Below are 26,102 nucleotides of genomic sequence, written 5' to 3' on the forward strand. Positions count from 1 at the left end.
TTCCAAGTAAAAAAAATGTTTTATTGGCAAAAATAGACATTAAGACTTCAAGGCTTATTTCTCAGCCAGAGTTCTGTCCATGGATCTGCCCACCACGCTTGGTTCCATCACATGATCAGCACTGGTACCTGGAACAGGGAAGCAAATACAGTCTATTAAGTCTGAAAATGTTACGTGTAGCTATTAAACGCTTGATTACTGAATTGGTGGTGGTCATACACGTTCGGTTCTCTATGCAGTGGTCCAACATCCACTTGGATCCAACAGGACGGCTTTAATCAGCAATAGTTCCAAAAGATTGCTCATCCTGAAACAAGAAAATATAAATTAACATCCCGCCATTTCTTTTGGATTACATAAAATTGATAACCCAATCTTTCAGTATCCCCTTCAAATAACGCAATGGTCCGATTTGATTCTCGCTCCCATTCACTTTCCAGCTTGGTTGTTAGGACATGGCTGCTCTTCCGAGTGGTCTCCATTTGAGAATTGGCATGCTTGAGACAAGCTTGATCTTTGACTATGGCACAGAAAAATAAAATGAAATCCACCGTACACAAAAAAAGACTCCTTATTATGAACATTGCCCCTCAGTAAAAAAAAATTGCCAAACATTTTTTGGGATGAGTTGAAAAAAAAACAAGTGCCCAGCAAAGGTGATCTCCTTTTGTGATTCTGCGCATTGTTGACAAGTTAGTTGTTGACAAGTTAGATGTTGACCCGTAATGTAGGTTTAGTGGCTAATTCAATGTTTATCAAGTAAAATACATTTTAAGAAATTGTATGTAATCAAAATTTTGTAGAGAAAAGACTACAAAAAAAAAGCTACTTCAATTGGACTAAAAGGATTCGTTTCATTCCCTGGGGCATCCAGTCTCTTGCACACTATACCTTTTGAGCAGACTGCAATTCACGGTAATGAGAAATTAAGTTAACAGACGAGAAACAAAAAGTTTTGCTTTGCTTACCAGCTGTTGACACTATCAGTCGGGTTGAAAAGACTCTGGCGTTTGGTTGTTGGTCTTTGGTAAGGTCGTTGCAAGCCAGCATTGTTTGGAGTTATGGCGATGACTCCATTTCCACTGAGGGAAAACTACACTGATTGACATTTGCGTTGTCCTCCGACAACCCAGTTGGACAATGCAAAGTACAGGACTGCTAAGTGTCATCTACAAGCGTCACAGTTGAAAGCTCTGCATCTCAAATGATCTCTACTTGTTGATGTGCGCTGGGCAATCGGTGTACATTTATGTAATAGTTTGTCACTTTCAGAACATCCATTAGTGTTGCGTAAAGAACTTTGGTTAAAAACTTTATTAGTATACGAAAGCCATATCCATGGGCATAGCAGGACTTAACAGCACTAAATGTACAAAAACTAAACACGCATCACTTGGCAATGATATCATTACATGGGCTGGGGAAATAAAAGTATTTTAACACTTAAAACAAAAATAAATTGACAGCCTGAAGATAAACATCTCAAAACCTATGCTTGTCCATGGAATTTGACATCCTAGTTTTTTTGCCCTCTCCAACTTTCCACCCACTTATACAAGTAGTGAATGAACACGCATTACGTAGCGGTCGCTTTGATGTAATGTCCAAGTCCATCTCAGTATCTGCTGCGGGCAATTCCTCTATCGACTCTGGTGCCTCCGCGGCCACCACGGGGTGCTCCACGACTTGAGCCACTGTACGCGTCACGAGGAGGGTAGCCTCTCTCGATAGGGGGCGCTGGCCCCCGCTCCTGCCTGCCCATTCGCTCACCACGGCTAGGGGGGTATGGGTCACTTCGACTGCTGGGGTAACTTTCACGACCGCCATAGCCATCCCGGGAACTGCTGCCATAGTCGTCATAGCGACTGCTTCCGCCACTGCCATTGTAGGATGGTTGGGGGGCCCTTGAGGGTGGGGCGCTGCGTGAGTTACCTGCAGGGTCAATGGGTCAGGTAATAGGCAAGTTTCACTTCACACACTTTGCTGAATTATGAGCCAATGTTTTCTGTGAGTATTTCTTAAGACTATCAATTGCAACTATACGTTTAAATCTCCAATATGCTAGGGATCTGATCAAAACTTAACATTTAGGTGCTTTCAGCGATTATTTATCCAAGCTTGGGGGATCATAAATTAGGCAATGAAAGCCCTTTGAGCATGCCATGGTTTTGTTGAGGAGCTGCTTTTTCCTTTTAGAATTCCAGTTGTTAGAATCTCACATTGGTCACAGTTTTTCATTGAGGTCTTGATGGTTTTGTGAGGGTCGTTTCACCCTACAAAAACAGATTTGAGCACGACTCCTTGAGGGAGTATTTTGTGACACTGTAGAATGAACATTGAATGGTTAAGAGGCTTTTTGGATGTTTCCCTTGCGGTGCATGTAAGGTCTCCAGCTCCCAGGGGGACATTGAGCAGGTTGTGGGAGACTGGAGCAACTTTTGTCCATTATGCTTAAGTGGTCAATCTTACCGTAACCACCGTAGGGCTCTCGATAGGCGGCTGCACTAGGGCGCTCCATATAGCTTTTGGGTTCCCGGCCTCCACCATAGCCATCACGCTCACTAGTGAAAGGAATGGTGTAACGTTACTTATGTCAACGGAACTCTCAACCAATCTTTAGAGTCACAAGTCAAACATACCTGTAGCCCCTGGACATTGACCCATAGTCATCACGGGAACTGGATTGGGGATAATCCCTTGGTGGTGGTGCGTAGTCCCTTGTATCCCTGGAACTCGTATAGTCCCGGCTAGAATAGCTGTCAAAATGGGAAAACATGCCACTTGTATAAATAAGCAATTTGACAAATGTTATAAGTAACATTAAGAACATGTAACCAACCGCAAACAGAGTAGTAAGATATTTGTTGACCCACCTGTCCTTTGTGCTGTAATAGTCATCCCTTGGTGATGGGTAATCATCCCTTCTGGACATTGACTCTCTGCGGGGAGGGGGTGGGCCATAGGGGTCCCTGTCCCTGGACATGGGAGCTAAAGAAAACGAGATCCGGCAGTAATTATCAGGAGAACAGAAGTCTGTGGCACTACGTGGTTAGTCATTCCTTACAGCAATAAGTTCAAGAGAGGTATTCACACTTACTTCTACCCATAGGAGAAGGAGCGTGTCTCTTGGGTGGGGGGCCTCCATTACGAATCGGAGGTCCTCTCTTCAGTGGTGGGGGGCCTCTGGATGAAATCCCTTTGAAAAAGGGTTCTACAATTCCTATGTTATCATAGTAGTCTTTTGGCAGACAAGAAATGCAAATATTAATGGCAAACTCAGCACTCACGAAACAATGTGAAAAAGTATTAATACTATTCATAAATGCCCAATACAACAACTCCGGTGAGTACTTCCACAAAGTTACCTCTGGATGGTGGACCCCTCATTCCACTTGGTGCTCCTCTAGATCCTCGAAGGCCTCTAGGGGGACCACGGCTGCGTGGATGCATGGGTGGTGGGCCGCGTCCAAAAGTAGGTTTCGTAGCTTGTTCAACCTTGATGGGCTTTCCATCAAGCGACTTTTAGAGATATAAGAGAACATTAGGAATGTACACAAGCTACAGACACTAGGGTCATTTAAGTAGATGAAAAAAATTCACAACTTTACCTTCCCATTCATTTCACGTGCAGCATCCTTTGCATCTGCAGGACTCTCAAAGGTCACAAAAGCAAAACCTCTTGATTTGTTTGTTTCCCGATCTTTCATCAACAGAACTGGAAAGAAAAAAAATGATATTTAATGCAGACACAAGAAGATGACTAGGTTACAAAATATTAATCTGAACTGATGCTCAGAATTGAGGCATTGGTGTTTTTTTCCCCAGCTCATTGCTCATCAAAACCATTATGTTATTCACTTAATTGCTCATAATTGAGATCCAAACAGTTCCAATATGCGTAGGTTCTGTCTTCATACAATAGCAAGAGTAATGTCTTTATTGGGACATAACTATTGCAATATAACAGCAATCCATTTAGGTGCATTCTTCATAACCAAGATAAAATAAACATTTAAAAAAATATATATGTACCTTCCACTATTCTGCCATATTTGCTGAAATACTTCTCAAGGGCCTTTTCGTCAGTTTCAGTGTCCAGGCCTCCGATGAATAGCTTCCCTGGTCGGTCTGCCTCTGCCATATTTGCGTCGGTTTAACCTATTAGGAGAAAATAGTTTTAAGCCACCAGATCGACTGGTTGTGCAACAAATGAGCATGCTTGGACTAAGGCATGTTGGGGAAAACAATTTGTCCTCCCTCCAGACCTCGGTTTCGAAACATGCCGTTAACTAGCTAACGTTAGCTTAATATTTGATTCGGGTCTACGTGGTGTCTAGCAAGTTAATGTGTTGTGTCACTGACGTTATCTACTTAATTACGATTAGAAAGTTAATGTACAATGTTAGTGTATATTTGTTAAGCTTTAACATGCAGGACAAAATGGCGTCGAAAGTGGAATGAATGGCTAGCTAACATTTCCAAACCAAACGTATCTCTGCCAATTCCCATCCAGCCAGGATATCAATTATACTAGCTCGAGTTACCTGGCAAGTAAGCGGATTTACAAACTAGTTAGTTTAAATCAGAATTACCACGTGGGACCATGTCAGTCCAAGTACATTATTAGTAACTTAACAATAAACGTGCATTTAACAATAAATAACAACCGGACAAAACTGTGGGTTCATTCAACAAAACTCAAAATGGCGACTAGTTCATTTGAAGCTGGCTAGCTGTTAGTCGGATATTAAAAAAATAGGTGCAAGCATAAATGTATGTTTTTTTAATCTGATGTTAACGTGAGTTGGACGTTTACTATCTGCAAAACATTGTGCACAAAATACATTTGAACGGTGCTTGACACCTACCTCTACGATTTTCTCAACGCGCTGGCGCCTCAAGAAAACTGCGAAACGATGGATGTAAATTTATAACGATCACGTGCTATCACGCATCCGGAAGTAGCTGGCAATTTATGCATATTCTATCTGAAAAACCAGCACAGCAAAGAGTAAAACCACTGCCTCTTTTTTATGTGCATGTCTGATATCATTTTTCATATTATATTTTCTTCCATGTTTTATTCTAATGGGCATACAAATATAGAGCATTGAACAGTAATAATGTTATAGGTAGGTTGCTTGCAACATTTCAACTAACACAACTTTAGAGAAGACCACGAGCACAGATGGAACAAGGAGGGTTAGTTGTAAATATATTTGCCAAGAGTCTGGAAGACTAACCAATCAAATGTATCGTCCGCCCCACTTCTTAATGACAACCAAACAAAGGACGGGTTGGATGTGTGCTAGTAGACAAGGCAGTGGCTTTGGTTGGACAGTTGGAAAGCTTGCTGATGAAAGTGGTTTGAGGGAGTTGGAGGTTGGCCCTTCTGTGGTGATAGGGGATGTTCCTCCATGGTTACTGTCAGATCCCGTTGTTGGTCTAACCTTGGTTAGATTTTTTATGAATTTATTTGCAAATTATGGTGGAAAATAAGTATTTGGTCACCTACAAACAAGCAAGATTTCTGGCTCTCACAGACCTGTAACTTCTTCTTTAAGAGGCTCCTCTGCCCTCCACTCGTTACCTGTATTAATGGCACCTGTTTGAACTTGTTATCAGTATAAAAAGACACCTGTCCACAACCTCAAACAGTCACACACCAAACTCCACTATGGCCAAGACCAAAGAGCTGTCAAAGGACACCAGAAACAAAATTGTAGACCTGCACCAGGCTGGGATGACTGAATCTGCAATAGGTAAACAGCTTGGTTTGAAGAAATCAACTGTGGGAGCAATTATTAGGAAATGGAAGACATACAAGACCACTGATAATCTCCCTCGATCTGGAGCTCCACGCAAGATCTCACCACGTGGGGTCAAAATGATCACAAGAACGGTGAGCAAAAATCCCAGAACCACACGGGGGGACCTAGTGAATGACCTGCAGAGAGCTGGGACCAAAGTAACAAAGCCAATCAGTAACACACTATGCCGCCAGGGACACAAATCCTGTTGTGCCAGACGTGTCCCCCTGCTTAAGCCAGTACATGTCCAGGCCCGTCTGAAGTTTGCTAGAGAGCATTTGGATGATCCAGAAGAAGATTGGGAGAATGTCATATGGTCAGATGAAACCAAAATATAACTTTTTGGTAAAAACTCAACTCGTCGTGTTTGGAGGACAAAGAATGCCGAGTTGCATCCAAAGAACACCATACCTACTGTGAAGCATGGGGGTGGAAACATCATGCTTTGGGGCTGTTTTTCTGGGACCAGGACGACTGATCCGTGTAAAGGGAAGAATGAATGGGGCCATGTATTGTGAGATTTTGAGTGAAAACCTCCTTCCATCAGCAAGGGCATTGAAGATGAAACGTGGGTCTTTCAGCATGACAATGATCCCAAACACATCGCCCGATAAACTTTTGTTATTGACCAAATACTTATTTTCCACCATAATTTGCAAATAAATTCATAAAAAATTCTACAATGTGATTTTCTGGATTTTTTTTCTTCTCATTTGGTCTGTCATAGTTGAAGTGTACCTATGATGAATTACAGGCCTCATCTTTTTAAGTGGGAGAACTTGCACAATTGGTGGCTGACTAAATACTTTTTTGCCCCACTGTACATGTAGGTATAGTTAAAGTGACTATCAGGCCTTCACATTTGAATTGCTGCAAAGAAACCACTACTAAAGGACACCAATAAGAAGAAAATTGCGTGGGCCAAGAAACACGAGCAATGGACATTAGACCGGTGGAAATCTGTCCTTTGGTCTGATGAGTCCAAGTTTAAGATTTTTGGTTCCAACCGCTGTCTTTGAGAAGCAGAGTAGGTGAACGGATGATTTCCGCATGTGTGGTTCCCACCGTGAAGCATGAAGGAGGAGGTGTGATGGTGCTTTGCTGATGACACTGATTAATTTCGAATTCAAGGCACATTTAACCAGCATGGCTACCACAGCATCCTGCAGCGATACACCATCCCATCTGGTTTGCGCTTAGTGGGACTATCATTTGTTTTTCAACAGGACAATGACCCAAAACACACCTCCAGGCAGTGAAAGGGCAATTTGACCAAGGAGAGTGATAGAGTGCTGCATCAGATGACCTGGCCTCCACAATCACTCAACCTCAACCCAGTTGAGATGGTTTGGGATGAGTTGGACCGCAGGGTGAAGGAAAAATAGCCAACAAGTGCTCCGCATATGTGTGTGAACTCCTTAAAGACTGTTGGAAAAACATTCCTCATGAAGCTGGTTGAGAGAATGCCAAAAATGTGTATAGCTGTCATCAAGACAAGGGTTGGCTACTTTGAAGAATCTCAAATATATTAGGATTTGTTTAAACCTGTTTGGGTCACTTCAACAACAAAAAAGGGTTATTTCATATTTTTGATGGACTCACTTCTCTTTGCTTATTTCAGCTGTTCTTGCCAAAAGATGGAATTGGTCTTTTACCAAATAGGGCAATCTTCTGTATACCACCCCTACCATGTCACAACACAACTGATTGGCTCAAACGCATTAAGGAAAGATATTCCACAAATTAACGTTTAACAAAGCATACCTTTGTTAAAGAGATTTGAAACAAGATAACTGATATTGGGTAGAGGTTAGGCCAAATGTAAGAAGTCAGAGCTATTTTGATAGATGTGTGTGTAACCGATGTGAAATGACTAGCTAGTTAGCGGTGGTGCGCGCTAAGAGCATTTCAATCGGCGACGTCACTCGTTCTGAGGGGGCCGCGGCTTTTGTGGCGCGATGGGTAACGATGCTTCGTGGGTGTCAGTTGTTGATGTGTGCAGAGGGTCCGGCGAGGAGAGGGATGGAAGTTAAACTGTTACATGTGGCAGAAGAGATGGGACTGAGCACAAGGGCCGGCATTTATATGCCCTCCAAGGAAAGGTTGGTGGATCAAGATTCAAAGGTCAGATTCGGAAGAGAGAGGTGGTGTTTGCTTAGGACATTGTACATTGAACTTGTAATTACATCTGGTTGCCAAGCAAGTGAATGGTTTGCATCTGGAGTGTATGGTCGATTGAAACGGTGGAGCGTGTGTTGTTATATTGTTGTAAGTATGTTGAAGAGAAGGAAAGATTGAAGTGTGGGGTCATTGAGGTTGGAATGGGTTTGGAAGGCGATGGGGGAGGGTCTATTATAACTTAGTAGGGATCTTTTTTATTTTCTCAGAAGTACTGAGTAGGAGGATTTAGAAATGTTGTAAACCGTAATCGACCACACTCCAGCACAGTAGGTGGCGGCATGCACATTTAACGTTGGTTTGCGGACAGCCATTACATCATAGAAGAAGTAGCGTTGGACGCTAGCTAATTATCTAAGCTCAACTGGCTGACAAGCTGGCTAGCTAACGTTATTTTTCCTCGCAGAAACAAAAACGGAACTAGCTACATACCAAGTGAATTGAAATTAGAAACAAAACCGGGACAATGAAGACGCGGATAGACACTGAATTTGTACTTGTGTTCACGTTAGTTGCCTTTAGTACTTGTTCAGGATTCTACCTTCCGGGTTTAGCCCCAGTGAGTTTTTGTGAAGATGTTAAAGGAGGCGATGATTGTCAGGTAAATTTACACATTTGGTCTTTTTTTTACGGACTGACATGGTCGCACGTGGTTATTTCGCTGTAAACTAACTAGTTTGTGCATCAAATTGACGGTTTAATGTTATGTTTATTTCCTTCCGACTGGCTAGCTGGTTACGGGGTTTGTTCCTAGCGTTATTTAGCTAGCTGCATGCTAGTCAAGTGACATACTGTTGCACTAGCTACCAAAGCTATTCACCAGCTAAACTACCAAACATGAACGTAACGTTAACAGTTGTTGCTAGTTTGCTAGCTGACTAGTCTTGATTTGAAGTGGTTTACATTATTAGTTAGGCTGCAACTTGTCCGTCACGGCTGGCTAGTATGATAACTACAAAACATTTGCTCTTGAGAACCCAAGGCATTCTGCCATATCTCAAGCAAGGTTCTCAGTCGTAAGCACTGTTTACCGGTATGACCATGTTAACTACAATCCCGATACTGTTTTAACGTTTAGAAACGCCAATCACCACTTGCGATACCGTTTTCGAAACGTATGGCACCTTATATTTTCTGAGCATCTTAAAAATAAAAAGATATACACTTACTGTATGTAGCAGGTTTGAACAGATCAATATGGCTTTTTACGTCCAGCCGACGAACTAACGTTACACTCCCTTCCCAGTTATTCTAAGGGAACAGGTGGACATGCTAGATGGCAAATTAACACAGACGGTCGCCTCACTGTCCTCCTTAAACAAGGAATGTAACATGGAGGTATGACCATGTGGGAACCCTAATCCCCATAAAGGGTGTGTAGTAATTTAATTAGTAAGTAAATTATTTCTGGCTGATATGAAAGATAAGTTAATTTTGTTTCCAAAACCGTACAGCGAAATATGCGTGTTAAAGGCCCAGTGCAGTCAGAAATGTGATATCCCCGTGTTTATCTCCACACTGAGGTTGGACTAATATTGTGAAAATGGTAATGCCCTTTTAGTGTGAGTAAGAGCTGTTCCTAACCTCTGGCAATAACAGCTAATTATCAGTTCCCCCACCACTCAGACCACTCCCAGATAGTCCTAGCAAAATTCTTGCTTGAGAAATTGCTCTAACTAAGAAGCTATTTTTGACCATTTTGTTTAAAAACAATCACTAATGTACTTAAAGGTGCTACGCATTTTTGCTTTATTTTTCCATTGCTATTTCTTAAAATGTCCATAATATATCTGGCGCTAATAGTGGTACGTTAGTGTTTCACAGTATTATTTAATCGCCAGTGTTGTGATCGGCCATGATATTCGCCAAAACCACTGTTCGAAGCTGGTGGACCAAAACCGAAACTAACTGTCGTTTTCGTCCACCGGTTTCAAACAACTGTAAAAATGATATTTGTTGTTACTGAAAATATATTTCACAGCAATTTAGATGGTACAATGATTCCCTACACCATTCAGCGCTTGTATTATTAAACTGACTTCAAAACACAGGCCTCTGTGTGTTTATGACCTAAATTACATGCGCGTGTACAGTATATTCGTAGCATCTGTCATAATAGCAACCCATGTTAGTAGTTGCATATTAGATCTCCCCTCTTTCTACATTCCTAACTGATATTTTCTGTCACATCAGCTTGTATGTGCGGTGCCCCTTTGACAAAGGTGTTTTCCTGCTAATTGCATTATGGACAGAACATTCGCGCGTAGCATGCTGCCTTGTGCGTATTGCTGCGCTTATAATGTGATTAAATAATATAATAGTCTATCAACATGACGGATGCATGCATACTAACCGTAGTCTTGCAGGTGTTTGCAAGGTTTAGTGCATGTGTCAGGTGATCTAAATCGCAACTTCTGCACCGACGCTCAAAAAAGTCGGGTAAATATTTTGTAAAAATGTTCGATCATTTTAAGGATCAACCCCATGGACAATCGTTGGAGTAAATTATAATTTTATTAAACACTTTTGCTCCTAAGTTAATCTTCCATGTTTGGGCAGTGCCTTGACTGTATACCTGTAAGTGGTATCGCACAGATGTATTAGGCAACATGCCTGTATGACCATCTCTCTCCTTCCTTAGACTCTCATCCAGCTGTTTGTGAATCGCTTGGACTCAGTGGAATCAGTTCTGCCCTATGAATATGACGTGTAAGTAGTAGCCAAGGTTATTATAGTTGTGTTTTTGTATTCGTTTATATTTCTATTAGATCTTTGATTTTTATTTGAAATTCTGTTTGGTTTCAGTTTACAGACTTGATTGGCTAGTTGTTATTTACTTCAGTTGTATACAAATATTTCATTTTTATATTATTTATTTTGTTAGTGTTAGGGACCTAAAGCATGCATATGTGAGGTCATTTCCAGTTCATAAGAGCATGTCAAATTTGGTGTCAATTGAAAGTCGAGTCTAAAAAATAAAAAAAAGGCATACCGTGCATTTGGAAGGTAATCAGACCCCCTGAAGTTTTCAAAATATTGTTACGTTACAGGCTTATTCTAAAATGGATGAAATACAAATTTCCCCTCATCAATCTACACACAATACCCCATAATGACAAATGAAAATAGGTTTTTAAAAACAGAAATGCGTTATTTACATAAGTATTCAGACCCTTTGCTATTAGACTGGAAATTGAGCTCGAATAAGCACACGCCTGTGTGATCCCAGAGTTGACAGAGCAAAATCCAAGCCATGAGGTCGAAGGAATTGTCCATAGACCTCCGAGACAGGGTTGTGTTGAGGCATAGATCTTGGGAAGATTACCAAAAAATGTCTGCAGCGTTGAAGGTCCCCAAGAAGGTCCTCCATCATTCTTAAATGGAAGAAGTTTGGAACCACCAAGACTCTTCCAAGAGCTGGCCATCTGGCTAAACTGAGCAATCGGGGGAGAAGGGCCTTGGTCAGCGATGTCACTCCGAAATGGTGGAATAACCCCCCCCCCCCCCCCCAAAAGCTTCAAAACACCATTTGATTTTGCACACAGTTTAGAAGAGAAATAAACTAAAACTGAACATAATTCATGACTGTTTTTTATTTTAGTTAGTTTTGGAGTCATAGATAATAGCTTGAGTATATTCATTATTTTAATTTGTACAAAATGTTCTCTTCATGATTAATTTAAGTTTTTATTTACTTTAACTTTGGCAGCAGCTCTGACTGGTACATACCTCTGTCTACCGTATCTTACTTTTGTTAGATAATTGCACATTCATTGTCAACAAATTTCTTTCACAGCTTTGACTTCTGCAAAGATGACAACGAGAGGAGACCGTCTGAGAACCTGGGCCAGGTGCTATTTGGTGAGAGAATTGAGACGTCGCCATACAAGGTAGGGCACCTCTGTCATCACAGGTTTCATTGATAGTCTGGCATGTACCACCAGGCTTTAATTACACAAAAGGTCCTCTGGGCCCAGCTTTTCAGGTATTGGATTCCATTGTTTTGTGTTGCTCAATCACTCCAGACAAGACCGGCTATTCAAGCTTCCCTGTTCTTCCTGTTATACCCATTTATGTGTTACTAGTGTCAAGAGTTTTTATTCTTCACTTTCCTTCAGTTCTCATTCAAAAAAGATGAGAAATGCAAGAAATTGTGCACCAAAACCTATGTCAAGGATAAAACCGAGGATAAGAACATGCTGGACTTCCTCAAGAGAGGAATGCAGTTGAACTACCAGCACCATTGGTGAGCTAATCATTCTCCTTCTCCTGAATAGGTTGAGATACTTGTAGTTAATTCTACAGACAATGGGTCTGCTTACCCCCAGGCATAGTAGGGCCCCTTATCATGATACGAATCCTATACAAGAGGTTAACACTGTATTTTTGCACAGCATTTGGTTAGACAGAGGTGGATGAACGGGAGACAGATTTGTGTCAACCAAATCACTTGCAGGGCTTTTCCAGTTTGAGTGTTTTTTTAATTGGTTATAACAAAATATGTGTTTGTTTTCAGGATTGTTGACAACATGCCAGTCACCTGGTGCTATGATGTGGAAGACAGTCAGAAATACTGCAATCCTGGATTCCCCATTGGCTGCCTCGTCACCACCGAAGGGCGCGCTAAAGATGCCTGTGTTATCAATGTGAGCCATACTTTTACAATATCTCACACACATGATGGTTGCCCAATATCTATCTGATAACACCAGAGATTGTAGCTATGCCAATTCTAGTTCAGGGCAGGCTGTGTTGTGAAATGGTAATATTCAGTAGTAACAACATCATTAGGTTGGACCATGAGTGGGGTGAGTGTGTCGTATTAGGGTGAGTCAGTGAGTCGTGCTGTTTTTATAATAGCTCTAATGATAACCTACTTTGAATATGATTGTGTTTAGTATGCACTATGTAATATAGGGTGATTGACTGGAATCTTTTCTCTTTTCAGTCCGAGTTCAACAAGAAGAACACATTTTACATCTTCAACCACGTGGACATCAAATTGACCTACCACAATGGGGAAGGGGAGGGGTGGAGAGGAGCTCGCCTGGTGGCTGCCACACTGGAGCCCAAGAGGTAAGAATTTCAGACGGCCAGATGGCGTGTAAATCAGGTGATGTATGAGCAGATCTATTCCATTTTCATTAGCAGCACTTGAACATACTGGTGCTTCCATAGGTGGCCATTAATATGCACTGTTCTATACTCGATGAACAACTGTTTGCCACGTATGGTTGTTTAATATTATTGTTGATTAGTGTAATTTCCACATTTCACCAGAGGAGTCCAAAACTCCTACTTTTTTTTGCACTGCAGCGCGCATCTGGTATAGACAAGCAGAGTTTCATATGAAGCACTGGAAAGCCGCCAACTTTATAATACTTTTTGAAATAGTTTTGTGTTGTAGCTAGTGGTCTTATGTGTGTTTGTGTGATTGACAGTATCAACAATGCTGACGCTGACAAACCGACATGTGAAGGCCCTCCCATGGAGGTTCCTGGAGAGTTTAGCAGTGATGTGAAAATCACCTACACCTACTCTGTCAGCTTTGAGGTACATTAGAACAGTTAACCACAAATTATTTGTTTTACACATACAAGTACACCATGTGTTTGGTCAACAGCATAGTTCATAGAGGCATTAAAGTATTCTCTTTCTCAAATAATCATTTCTTAATTCACAGGAAAACAATAACATCAAGTGGGCCTCTAGATGGGACTACATTTTGGTCTCCATGCCTCACACCAACATCCAGTGGTTCAGGTACGCTAGGTCTCAGGTACGCTAGGTCTCAGGTACGCTAGGTCTCAGGTACGCTAGGTCTCAGGTACGCTAGGTCTCAGGTACGCTAGGTCTCAGGTACGCTAGGTCTCAGGTACGCTAGGTCTCAGGTACGCTAGGTCTCAGGTACGCTAGGTCTCAGGTACGCTAGGTCTCAGGTACGCTAGGTCTCAGGTACGCTAGGTCTCAGGTACGCTAGGTCTCGCAACACTCAGCCTTGATAAGGGACTTACAGCACAGAACTAGAGAAAATGTCTAACAGGCCTCTGAGAAGGCCCTACCTTATATCCTAATCAGCAGACAACTGTTCTGTAAACACCAGCCTGAGAGACTTGTATGAAGTCAAAACCGAAAGGCAGTTGACGTTTCCAGTCAATCACTATCAATAGATATGAGTTTAATCCATAACATACAGCATCTGGTCTAGTGACCAACCTGCACCTTAAATGTCACAAATGGAACACTGGAATGTCTAACAAACTCCAAATATGCTAAACAGTATGTTGATCACTCTAAATGTAATAGGAACTTTAGTCATGTTAAATATTCCCATTCCAGTGTTGTTATACAGTAGATTAGAATGTGGTGCTCTTCTGCTGTCATGTTAATGGCGCATGGCTTGTGTTCCTTCCAGCATCATGAACTCTCTGGTCATCGTGCTCTTCCTGTCTGGCATGGTGGCTATGATAATGCTGAGGACCCTGCACAAGGACATCGCCAGGTACAACCAGGTGGACCAGGTAAAGAAACACACAGAGCAGCAACTTCTCTGACCGTCAAACTATACGACCGTATGAAACCAAGTTACATGCCGCAAAACAGAACTGGATTATTCAGTTGTGTTCCATTGTACACAAAGGAATCCCCCATGAGTGAATGGGGCAGATGGACGTGGCAGAGGATTCATCTGCTAAAAGTCATTTATGTTCTGTATGTTGCCGAGCCACAAGCATGAAACCTTTGTTGTAACATTTCATATTCACAGGAAGACTTGATAAAGGCTCCACCACCACAAGGAAAATCCATATTCTATGTAAGGAAAGCCTTTTGAGCACAAATTGGGGATTGTTGGTGTGATTTCTGGGAGCTACCTCTTGAAGTGTCATATAACTTGTAAACCTTTTAAAATGTGGTGTAGTGCAGGCCATCATTTACAGCTGAACATTCTTAGCCACCTCTGCTATTGGGCTAAACTGAGTTCTTGTCTACACCATATTTTACAGCCATTGGCTAACATGGTCATGTGGTTTTTGCTACACTAGCAGGTGTTAGATGAGCTGGAAGATGGGCTAATGAGTCCCTCTTGATGATTGGCTGATCCGTAACGAAGCAATTTTTATATGCATAAATTTGACCATTCCATTGGCTCTGATTGGTTGTGGTGCACTCTAACCCAACAGGAGGATGCCCAGGAGGAGTCTGGGTGGAAGCAGGTGCACGGGGATGTGTTTAGGCCTCCCAGGAAGGGCATGCTGCTTTCTGTGTTCCTCGGCCAGGGAACCCAAATCTTCATCATGACCTTCATCACCCTCTGTAAGTAACTCTTCCTCAGATGCTTTAAAACCTCTTAAGGATCTGACCCTTTCTTTAAAATTTTTGCCTAAAATGACATACCCAAATCTTACTGCCTGAAGCAAGGATATGCATATTCTTGATACCATTTGAAAGGAAACACTTTGAAGTTTGTGAAAATGTAAAATTAATGTAGGAGAATATAAGACAAATATTATTATTTATTTTTTACAATTTTTGACATTTAAGAGAGAGGCCATAATGTATTATTCCAGCCCAGGCTCAATTTAGAATGTGGCCACAAGATGGCAGCAGTGTATGTGGAAAGTTTTAGACTGATCCAATGAACCATTGCATATCTGTTAAATGTTATATTATGTTATTAAAACATTTTCAAGTTCATAATTGTGCAGTCTCCTCAAGCAATAGTATGGTATTCTTTCACTAATAGTTACTGTAAATTAACAAGAATTTAAGCTTTCTGCCCGTATCAGATATGTCTGTCCTGGGATTTTTTTTGTTACTTACAACCTCATGCTAATCACATTAGTCTACGTTAGCTCAACCATCTCGTGGTGGGGACACCGATCTCGTGGAGGTTAATAAGCAACGTAAAATCACAATGCCTTGCCTTCAGAAGATGGTTTATTCAACATGAACTCAAGTCTACATGACCTATAGGGAAGAGTTTTTAATGGCGTAATAATCATTCTCTTATTGACATTTTACTAGAGTAATAGTGGTAGTATTACTGTAGTGATAGTATTCTCTGTAGTGATGGTGACATCGGTTTGACTCCTAGTCCTGGCCTGCCTGGGGTTCCTGTCTCCAGCTAACCGAGGGGCTCTGATGACCTGTTCTGTGGTGCTGTGGGTTCTGCTGGGCACCCCTGCAGGATATGTGTCAGCACGCCTCTACAAGAGTAAGCCCCATTTGACATACTCATCAACGAACCACCCGTGAATTCATTTAATAAGATTGAGTTTGAGAAGGGAATGATATGAATGCAAAACAGATCATTTCAGGGCTACAGTGATCAGGACAGTATGATATTCCCTCCAACCATTCAGTTAGATATGTATTTCTGCCTGAATAGTCTATTCTGTATGCCCCGTTTATAGCTTATGATTTGAACCCTTATTTTCCCCATGTGTCCTCAGCTTTCGGTGGTGAGAAATGGAAGACCAATGTCCTGTTGACAGCACTGTTGTGTCCAGGGTAGGTCAGCTGTTCGCTGTATGTACTGGAACATCCAAAGCTGCATTCATTTGATATTCTCCTTAACAGGGAGATATGTACAGAGGCTTCACATCTGTCTCTTCCTTCCCCAGGATTGTGTTTGCAGACTTCTTCCTGATGAACTTGATCCTGTGGGTGGAAGGCTCGTCAGCTGCCATCCCCTTCGGCACGCTGGTGGCCATCTTAGCTCTGTGGTTTGGTATCTCCGTGCCCCTCACCTTCATCGGTGCTTACTTCGGCTTCAAGAGACCTGTGAGTCTCAAATCAGATCCCCTTGTCGATGGAATCTTATTCATTGTGATTTAATTGGCAAAACTGGCCCTAGATCAGCACAACTACTCTGAGCTGGATTATGAATACGGGCCCTGATATTTTGTCCACTTTAAAAGCCAGCCCTTTCTAATATGGCGTACAACTTTCCATTTCTTGATGAGTTGCCACCCATCTCTTGCTCCATTCTACAGGCCATTGAGCAGCCGGTGAGAACCAACCAGATCCCCAGACAAATCCCAGAACAGTCGTTCTTCACCAAGCCTGTCCCCGGCATTGTCATGGGGGGCATCCTGCCCTTCGGCTGCATCTTCATCCAGCTCTTCTTCATCCTCAATAGCATCTGGTAGGAAGCCATTTCTATTATATAAAACAACTGTAATGCTGTTGTGTGTGTCCTGTCACCTGTCCGACCGTCTGTCTGTTGCTGATCTTTCTGGTAGAAGTGACTCGCCTGCTGGGAGACTTGTTTGACTGACTTCATTGATTGACGTAATAGTTAGTTAAATGTTTTTATCTTCTGTTCCAGGTCTCACCAGATGTACTACATGTTTGGTTTCCTCTTCCTGGTCTTCATCATCCTCCTCATCACCTGCTCTGAGGCTACCATTCTGCTATGCTACTTCCACTTGTGTGCGGAGGTGAGAGGAAACCATACTATTCAGTGCCTTCTTTCAGAATGGCCTACTGAAACGTGTAGGTGTACATTTACTGTAATGTGGACGATGGTGTATTAGGAAACACCATTAAACATTTACCAGGGTAACTGCTTCAACCATAATAGCCAACGTAATAACTCTTTCAAATCCAGAATGTCTGTAGCGTAACCTTGTGTTTCCTGTAGGACTACCACTGGTGGTGGCGTTCGTTCCTGACCAGCGGCTTCACGGCCGTCTACCTGTTCGTCTACGCCGTCCACTACTTCTTCTCCAAGCTGCAGATCGTAGGAGCTGCCAGCACCATCCTCTACTTCGGCTACACCTCCATCATGGTGCTCATCTTCTTCCTCTTCACAGGTGAGTGGTCTGGGAACACTGCGTGAGCGAGGTTTATGAACGTGATAGTTAAACAGGCCGGTGTGCGTCTCAATGAACCATTAGCTTGTATTATTTGCAAAGACCTGTCCTATTGTTTGTTCATGGACTATGGTTAAGAGGCGTTAACCCGCCCGTCCTTCAACACATACCGCTTGCAGTTTTATGAATGGCGGTGACAAATCTTCTGGAGTAGCGATCTGTCCCAGAGGCATTGTGTTGTAAAGACTATAAGTGGGAGAAGGAGGTGGGGATTGCAATGGAAATTGCTAAGTGTTTGAAGAAGCCAGGTTGATTAACAGCAAAGGGGCTGCTCAGCCCGGCCCTGTACACACTTGCTAGGATCCAGGAACCCTATCCCGTTCCAGTGACGACATAGACCAAGGAATGCACTAGTATTGCGCAAGTATTGTTTGCTCAACCCCCCCCCCCCCCCATGACAGGCGTCACACCTCTGGTTCCTCTAGTTTTACTGGCAGTACAGCTGTTCTTTGCTAAATACACTTAGACTTTTACCGCAGACATTTCCTTCTTACGGCAACATTTTAAAGAAGTCTCCTTGGAGATGCTGGGTGCATCCTTTAAACTGAGACCAAATAAAGACTCATCATTTTTAAAATTTTCTTGATCATAATGGTAAATGAACGGTGTGCAGCTTGTAGTCTTAATGTGGTAATTTATACTGCAGAGGAATACAAACCAGTCTTCTAAATGGGTTGTAATTTAGTGGCTTTCCCTCTTCCTGGTTCCTGTGCCAAGTTTGGCACTGAGCAGCTCATTCATATGCTGAGAGGAGGGAGAAAGGCCAGACAGACGGTGTTCCACACAGTGAACTCCTCCCACTCTACTTCATGGAAAAGAGCTGGTCGTAGGAGCTGTGGCGGAACAGCACTCAGCCATGCTCTCTGACCACCTCTCCATGTTCCTACTCTTAAATTATATATGTTCATCTATGGTATTCATCAAAACCTGATTATTTTTGGTAAAAAAGCTCAAGATCAACAGACCCTCCCCTGGTCTCCTCAGTGGGACATTTGACTGGATTTGACCTATTATTAGCACTATTAAAACTGAGCACGCGTTTTAAACACACGAATACCGGACGTATTTGTGAATTGCTGCTTGTAGTAGTTGATCAATGGTTAGCCCTCCTATAGGTGTTGGTTTTAGAGAGAGGGTAGCTTTCGTCTCCTAGAAAATAAACGTGAGGCAGCGCCCAATTTACAGGTTGCCATGGATTCTAATAGATGCACCAGCATCCCTGACTACGGCTGTTATGGCAACTTCCCCTCGCCGGCACTGAAAATATATAGCTGTGTACCAGGAGGAGAGCAATGTGGGCGATTACTGGGTATCCACACTCACAACAACAATACTGCTATGAACAGATCTGCCTCCCTCCCTCTGTCCTTACTGTGATGTGGAACGGGTAGAAATGGACACAGGGTTGACATGGTAACGACACTTCGACCCCGTCTGGCCTTTTCTTACACACACACACACACACACACACGTGACCTAGGACACAATTTAAGGAAAGTCAATACAAAACTACTCCTGAAGTAATGAGTTTCTCTCTCCCGAAATATTATATAGACATATGAACTTATGGCGACCTCCTATCAGATGGATCCTAATAAATCAAGTTAAAATCATAGGCATTTACCGTCTTAAGGGCCAGATGTAGCCTATATCACCGAAACAGTGTCAGCCTCCATCTTAAGACTGCGATAAGCAATATTGGGATGGGCTGGCAGAACATTCATCAATCTAAAATAAAGGGGCTTCATCGGAATAATTCTAATCTGCCCCATTTCAGATTTTTACCCAATCCTCGTCCTTCCCATTTCACCTCGTCTCAACTTGGTTCAGAACTTAATCCAGGAGTCTCTTGTATGGCTCTCATTGAGCCGTCAGATACGGGTGTTCAACGTACATTTTTTGTAAATTTTTTTATGAATTTTCTCCCAGGATTTTGCCCAATTAAATTGTTCTCTCCAGAGAGGAGCTCAAACATCAGTGTCACTTCATTTCCACTCTGACAAACTGAATGGTTTGTATGTACAGGTAACAGCCAAAATAAATTAAGCACTAATATAAAGTGTCTTGATAGGGCGTTGAGACAGAACAGCTTCAATGCACCTTGGCATACACAATATATACAGAAGTATGTGGACATCCCTTCAAATTAGTGGATTCGGCTAGTTCAGCCACATCCGTAGCTGACGGGTATAAAATCGAGCAAACAGCCAGGCACTCTCCATAGACAAAGATTGGTGGTAGAATGGCCTTACTAAAGCGCTCAGTGTATTTCAACTTGGCACTGTCATAGGATGCCACCTTTCCAACAAGTCAGTTCGTTAGATATAGGCTCAGCCGCAAAGTGGAAGGCCACACAAGCTCACAGAACAGGGCTGAAGCGAGTAAAAACCGTCTGTCCTCATTTGCAACACTTACTACCCAGTTCCAATCTGCCTCTGGAAGCAACGTCAACACAATAACTGTTCGTCGGGAGCTTAATGAAATGGGTTTCCATGGCTGAGCAGCCGTACACAAGCCTATGATCACCATACGCAATGCCAAGTGTCAGCTGGAGTGGTGTAAAGCTCGCCGCCGTTGGACTCTGGAGTGGTGGAAACACGTTCTCTGGGGTGATGAATCACGTTTCACCATCTGGCAGTCTTACAGACGAAGCTGGGTTTGGCGGATGCCAGGAGAACATTACCTGCCCCAATGCATAGTGACAACTGAAGTTTTGATGCCAGCCCCAGGCCATAGCATATGGCTTGCATTGTTTTCATGCTCATCAAACCATTCAGTGAACACTCGTGCCCTGTGGATGTGGTCATTGTCATCCTATGGAGGGGCATAGCCATGGTATCCAAAATAATGGTCTGCCCAGCATTTTTAGACATGACTCTAGGCATGATGGGATGCTAATTACTTAAGGAACCACACCTGTGTGGAAGCACCTGATTTGTATCGGTCATTTCTCAAGTGTTTCCATTGTTTTGGCAGCTACCTGTATGTGGCTGTAAAAGACATGTACAGTTTGTACATTTACACCTATGTCATACAGTGTATTTACAGTCCTTCAGAAAGTATTCACACCCTTTGAATTTTTCCACATCTTGCTCTTACAGCCTGAATTGTTTTTGTTTACTGGCCTACACACAGTACCCCATAATGTCAAAGTGGATTTTTCAGCTGAAATGTCTTGAGTCAATAAGTATTCAACCCCTTTGCTATGGCAAGCCTAAATAAAAGTAAAACATTTGATTAACTAGTCACCTAATAAGTTGCACTCTGTGTGCAATAGTGTTTAACATACTTTTTGAATGACTACCTCATCTCTGTAACCCACACATACAATTATCTGTAAGGGAGGTTTTCCAATGCCTAGCAAAGAAGGCCATCTATAGAGTACCACAGTATGAGTCATAATACCCATAAAATCTAGCGGTCAAACAAGGAAATGGTTCCAATTGTTTTTCACCATTCATTTTTCCCATAGAGTATTTTAGAAACACTTAAATAAGGGCTGGGTTTCTTGTAGACTTACCCTGGCGTGATGTTTTGATAACTGTAAATGTCTCTAGGCCAAGGTGACTTAAAGGATAATGGAGAAATGTGGCACAATCCAGGTGTGGAAAGCTTTTCAGAGACTTTATTATTATTTTTTTAACTAGGCAAGTCGGTTAAGAATAAATTCTTATTTACAATAACGGCCTACACCGGCCACAACCGGATGACGCTGGGCCAATTCTGCGCCACCCTATGGGACTCTCAATCACGGCCGGTTGTGATTCAGCATGGGTGTCTGTAGTGACGACTCTGGCGCTGAGATGCAGTGCATTAGACCGCTGCACCACTCGGGAGCCAATTTACCCAGAAACTCATAGCTGTAATCACTGGCAAAGGTGCTTCTACAAAGTATTGACTCAGGGGTATGAATACTTATGGAAATTAGATATTTCTGTATTTCATTTTCAATAAATGTCATTATGGGGTATTGTGTGTAGATGAGTAAGAAAATAATTATATACAGTCGTGGGCAAAAGTTTTGAGAATGACACATTAATTTCCACAAAGTTTGCTGCTTCAGTCTTTAGATATTTTTGTCAGATGTTACTATGGAATACTGAAGTATAATTACAAGCATTTCAAAAGTGTCGAAGCCTTTTATTGACAATTACATGAGGTTGATGCAAAGAGTCTATTTGCAGTGTTGACCCTTCTTTTTCAAGACCTCTGCAATCCGCCCTGGCATGCTGTCAATTAACTTCTGGGTCATATCCTGACTGATGGCAGCCCATTCTTATGTAATCAATGCTTGGAGTTTGTCATAATTTGTGGGTTTTTGTTTGTCCACCCGCCTCTTGAAGATTGACCACAAGTTCTCAATGGCATTAAGGTCTTGGGTAGTTTCCTGGCCATGGACCCAAAATATCGATGTTTTGTTCCCTGGGCCACTTAGTTATCACTTGACTTATGGCAAGTTGCTCTATCATGCTGGAAAAGGCATTGTTAGTCACCAAACTGTTCCTGGGTGGTTGGGAGAAGATGCACTTGGAGGATGTGCAACCCCACATGAATGGTCTCAGGATGCTTTACTGTTGGCATGACACAGGACTGATGGTAGCGCTCACTTTGTCTTCTCCGGACAAGCTTTTTTCCGGATGCCCCAAACAATCGGAATGGGGATTCATCAGAGAGAACAACTTTACCCCAGTCCTCAGCAGTCCAATCCCTGTACCTTTTGCAGAATATCAGTCTGTCCCTTGTGTTTTTCCTGGAGAGAAGTGGCTTCTTTGCTACTGTTCTTGACACCAGACCATCCTCAAAGTCTTCGCCTCACTGTGCGTGCAGATGCACTCACACCTGCCTGCTGCCATTCCTGAGCAAGCTCTGTACTGGTGGTGCCCCGATCCCGCAGCTAAATCAACTTTGAGACGGTCCTGGCGCTTGCTGGACTTTCTTGGGCACCCTGAAGCCTTCACAACAATTGCAATCTTACTGGCGGCAATATCCTTGACTGTGAAGCCCTTTTTGTGCAAAGCAATAATGACGGTGTTTCCTTGCAGGTAACTATGGCTCTGAACCTTGGTGGTTGTTTCCCTTGCTCTGCATGGGTAACGCTGCTTCGGTGTGTTGCTAGTTCGAGCCCAGGGAGGAGCGAGGAGAGGGACGGAAGCTATACTGTTACACTGGCAATACTAAAGTGCCTATAAGAACATCCAATAGTCAAAGGTTAATGAAATACAAATGGTATAGAGGGAAATAGTCCCATAATAACTACAACCTAAAACTTCTTACCTGGGAATATTGAAGACTCAGCTTTCATATGTTCTGAGCAAGGAACTGAAACGTTAGCTTTCTTACATAGCACATATTGCACTTTTACTTTCTTCTCAAACACTTTTTGTTTTTGTATTTAAACCAAATTGAACATGTTTTATCTACTTGAGGCTAAATTGACTTTATTGATGTATTATATTAAGTTAAAATAAGTGTTCATTCAGTATTGTCATTTTTATCAAATTTTTTAAATCGGCCGATTTTTAATTGGTATCGGCTTTTTTGGTCCTCCAATAATCGGTATCGGCGTTGAAAAATCATAATCGGTCGACCTCTAGTATGAATACTTTCTGAAGGCACTGTATTATACTGAGTGTGTAATGTGTTTTATTTTGTATACAGCAGTACTGTGTCTAAGAGTTTCCCCCCCGATCTTCCTCCTCAGGCACAATTGGATTCTTTGCCTGCTTCTGGTTTGTAAATAAAATCTACAGTGTGGTGAAGGTGGACTAACGGAATGAGGGCCGGACTCCCTGCTCTCCCAGTGCAGCGCTTTTACAGTGACCGCTTTGAGGAAAGGAAGCCCTTTGAATGATTGGAAAACATCACGTCTCAGATCTAGAGAGGTGAAGCCCTCAAACTTGATATGTTGCGGTCGTAATTATTTTGGCTTTTACCATCTAAGATTAATTCACATTTTGATTTGACTTGCACCTTGATTTACGAGGTGAGTTCCAAAGATCTAAGTTAGTGGGTGACTGGTTAGGGGAGGGTGGTGAAGGATGTTCCAAAATGATGTTTTTCCCCATTTCTAATGTAAAAAAACAAACAAAAGTACTTTATTTTGCTTTTATATTCTCAGAAACCTAAACTTATATTTTTATTTTTCACCAACTCTGCTGTATTCAGAAGATGTGTTGATACTTAAAGAATGTCACCTCTATGGATCTGTCCTTTACAACATTTATGTTTTGTTTAGTTTTTATATTTGTTTGGTGAGGTGAGGACGGGCTGTAGCATCCTAACCATTTAATGACCTGTACTATCCTTTTACAGTAATGGAATCTGTATAAATATCTACAACTGACTCTGCCATGAAGAAATCTGTTTATTTTTATGGCTATATTTTGGTTGATAAGAAAATAAGAATATGTAGTTAGAAATGCATCTTTATCGTAAATTAATTTGCTATAACAGTAGAAATGTAAGCCAAAGCTTATGATTGTAATGTCTCACACAGCACAGGAGAATACAACTTGGTGGATGATGACGATACAGTATACCACATTTAGACATTTATTTCTTATTCGGTAACTTTCACTAGATGCATAAAACCTCTATTCTCTCGGATGGAAATTTTTCCCACCTTTTTAAAGGGGCAAACCGGGATTGGTACATCTGTTTAATTTGGTTAAATCATATACAGCTGTTGATTTATTGAAGAATATAACATGCCCAGCTGTTTACCAAAATAAGTGCCGCTGTGACCGCTTTTGTTTTTCAAATCTTGGATGGCCCCTTTTTTAAAGGCAAAGCATCAATCTCACTGCCACTCCATGGAAGGAGTTCTGATTAGCGTTGTTAAACTCTCACTTTATTCATTTTTATAAATTAACTGTACACAAGCATCCTCAGACCATGTTGAGGGGAAAAAATTATATAGAAATCTTCACAAATGTCTAGTTTTTAAAGAAGTACTGCATATAAAACATTCTGTTATTTACTTTAGTGTCACTATTTTACATGTTCAACGGGAAACATATCACACAATACTTTACAATGGTGTTGGTGATGATTGCCTTCCTTTTGATGTTTGATTGTCAACTAGCACTCAAGGTCAATTACCTTTAAACAAAATGGCTGAAAATTGAGATTCTCCGCACTCAAGTCTATTTCACTCATACTTAACACACTTCAGGCTCTCAACAACATGCATACAGATCACACTTACTGAAGGACTTCCACTCAGAGCAGAGATGACCCACTGCTGAAACTACTATATCGACACCATGTTTGTTTGTTAGCCAACAATTCTGTGATGAGCTCTCAGATGAACTTGCTTTAGATTGAACAATTACACTTGAAGTATTTAACACTAGGAGCAGAGACTGCTCTTTCTACATGTACAGTCGGGTCCATAATTACTTGCACCCTTGATGAGGGGGGGAAGACTGTATGAAATAACTAATACAATAATGCATTCATACATATTGTATGCTAAAACAATTGGGAAATTACTTTATACTAATACAATTGATTGGATGATTCATTCAAAATGATTGGAACCCCTGTTTTCAATAAGCCAGCACCCTCCCCTTGCGAGGATAATGACATACTTTTTTCTCAAATGTTCTATGAGATTGAAGGAAATGTTGGGAGGGATCTCAGACCATTCCTCCATACAGTATCTTTCCAGATCCTTGATATCCTTAGATCTGCTCTTATGGACTGTCCTATTCAATTCAAACCACAGGTTTTCAATGGGGTTCAAGTATAGATACTGTGATGGCCATTGCAAAATGTAGATTTTTTTTTGTGGTCAGTTAACCATTTTATTTGTAGATTGCTGATTGGGGTTATTGTCTTGCTGGAAGATCCACTTGCAGCCAAGTGTCCTGGTACTTGGTCAAGTTCATGATGCCGTTAACCTTAAGGGCCCCAGGACTAGTGGAAGCCAAATAGCGCCATAACATCAAAGATCCACCACCATATTTTACCCAAGGTATGAGCTACTTTTCTGCATATACTTCTGTTTTTCAACATCAAACCCACCACTGGTGTGGGTAGCCAGAGCTCTATTTGCATGTCATCTGGGCAAAGCACCTATTCCAATCCAAGTGCCAATGTCGTTTATCAAACTCCAGGCGGCCTTTTATCAAGGGTGCCAATAATTATTATTGGGTCTGACTACGTTCATTCCATGGCTTTGAGGAATACCGAATCGGTATGTGCCCATTTGTATTTACAGAGCATTCGGAAA

At 41.9% G+C, this 26,102-nt stretch overlaps 2 protein-coding genes across 11 annotated transcripts; one reads left to right on the forward strand and one right to left on the reverse strand.

Moving 5' to 3' along the window:
• On the reverse strand, window positions 1–9,508 carry LOC109905132 (RNA-binding motif protein, X chromosome). 7 transcript variants are annotated; one of them, XR_004203018.1, is made up of 10 exons: window positions 9,158–9,180; window positions 4,033–4,158; window positions 3,609–3,715; window positions 3,366–3,519; window positions 3,098–3,238; window positions 2,874–2,988; window positions 2,640–2,756; window positions 2,470–2,561; window positions 220–1,932; window positions 1–128 (listed from the first exon to the last, which is right to left on the reverse strand). XR_004203018.1 is itself a non-coding variant. In XM_020502334.2 (9 exons), exons 2-9 carry the CDS (start codon window positions 4,139–4,141, stop codon window positions 1,616–1,618), a joined length of 1,152 nt encoding a protein of 383 aa, XP_020357923.1. In that variant the 5' UTR covers window positions 4,142–4,158; window positions 4,869–4,982; the 3' UTR covers window positions 1–1,615. The 7 variants fall into 7 exon arrangements, 3 of the variants coding, with proteins under 3 accessions (XP_020357923.1, XP_020357924.1, XP_031645930.1); XR_002257236.2 differs by lacking the exon at window positions 9,158–9,180 and adding an exon at window positions 4,869–4,982 and having other exon boundaries at window positions 220–307; XR_004203017.1 differs by lacking the exon at window positions 9,158–9,180 and adding an exon at window positions 4,869–4,982.
• On the forward strand, window positions 7,751–24,209 carry LOC109905135 (transmembrane 9 superfamily member 2). Of its 4 annotated transcripts, none has more exons than XM_031790069.1 (18): window positions 7,751–7,934; window positions 10,630–10,697; window positions 11,785–11,878; window positions 12,107–12,234; window positions 12,505–12,634; window positions 12,937–13,064; window positions 13,430–13,541; window positions 13,672–13,751; window positions 14,404–14,509; window positions 14,755–14,802; window positions 15,170–15,302; window positions 16,084–16,203; window positions 16,442–16,499; window positions 16,613–16,772; window positions 16,985–17,136; window positions 17,320–17,431; window positions 17,635–17,806; window positions 23,568–24,206. In XM_031790069.1, exons 1-18 carry the CDS (start codon window positions 7,779–7,781, stop codon window positions 23,633–23,635), a joined length of 2,025 nt encoding a protein of 674 aa, XP_031645929.1. In that variant the 5' UTR covers window positions 7,751–7,778; the 3' UTR covers window positions 23,636–24,206. The 4 variants fall into 4 exon arrangements, with proteins under 4 accessions (XP_031645929.1, XP_031645928.1, XP_020357926.1 ...); XM_020502336.2 differs by lacking the exon at window positions 7,751–7,934 and adding an exon at window positions 8,303–8,589; XM_031790068.1 differs by lacking the exon at window positions 14,755–14,802 and having other exon boundaries at window positions 7,804–7,934; window positions 23,568–24,209.
• The last annotated feature ends 1,893 nt before the right edge of the window (window positions 24,210–26,102 follow it).

Source organism: Oncorhynchus kisutch, linkage group LG15 (genome assembly GCF_002021735.2).
Source record: "Oncorhynchus kisutch isolate 150728-3 linkage group LG15, Okis_V2, whole genome shotgun sequence".
Taxonomy (NCBI): domain Eukaryota; kingdom Metazoa; phylum Chordata; class Actinopteri; order Salmoniformes; family Salmonidae; genus Oncorhynchus; species Oncorhynchus kisutch.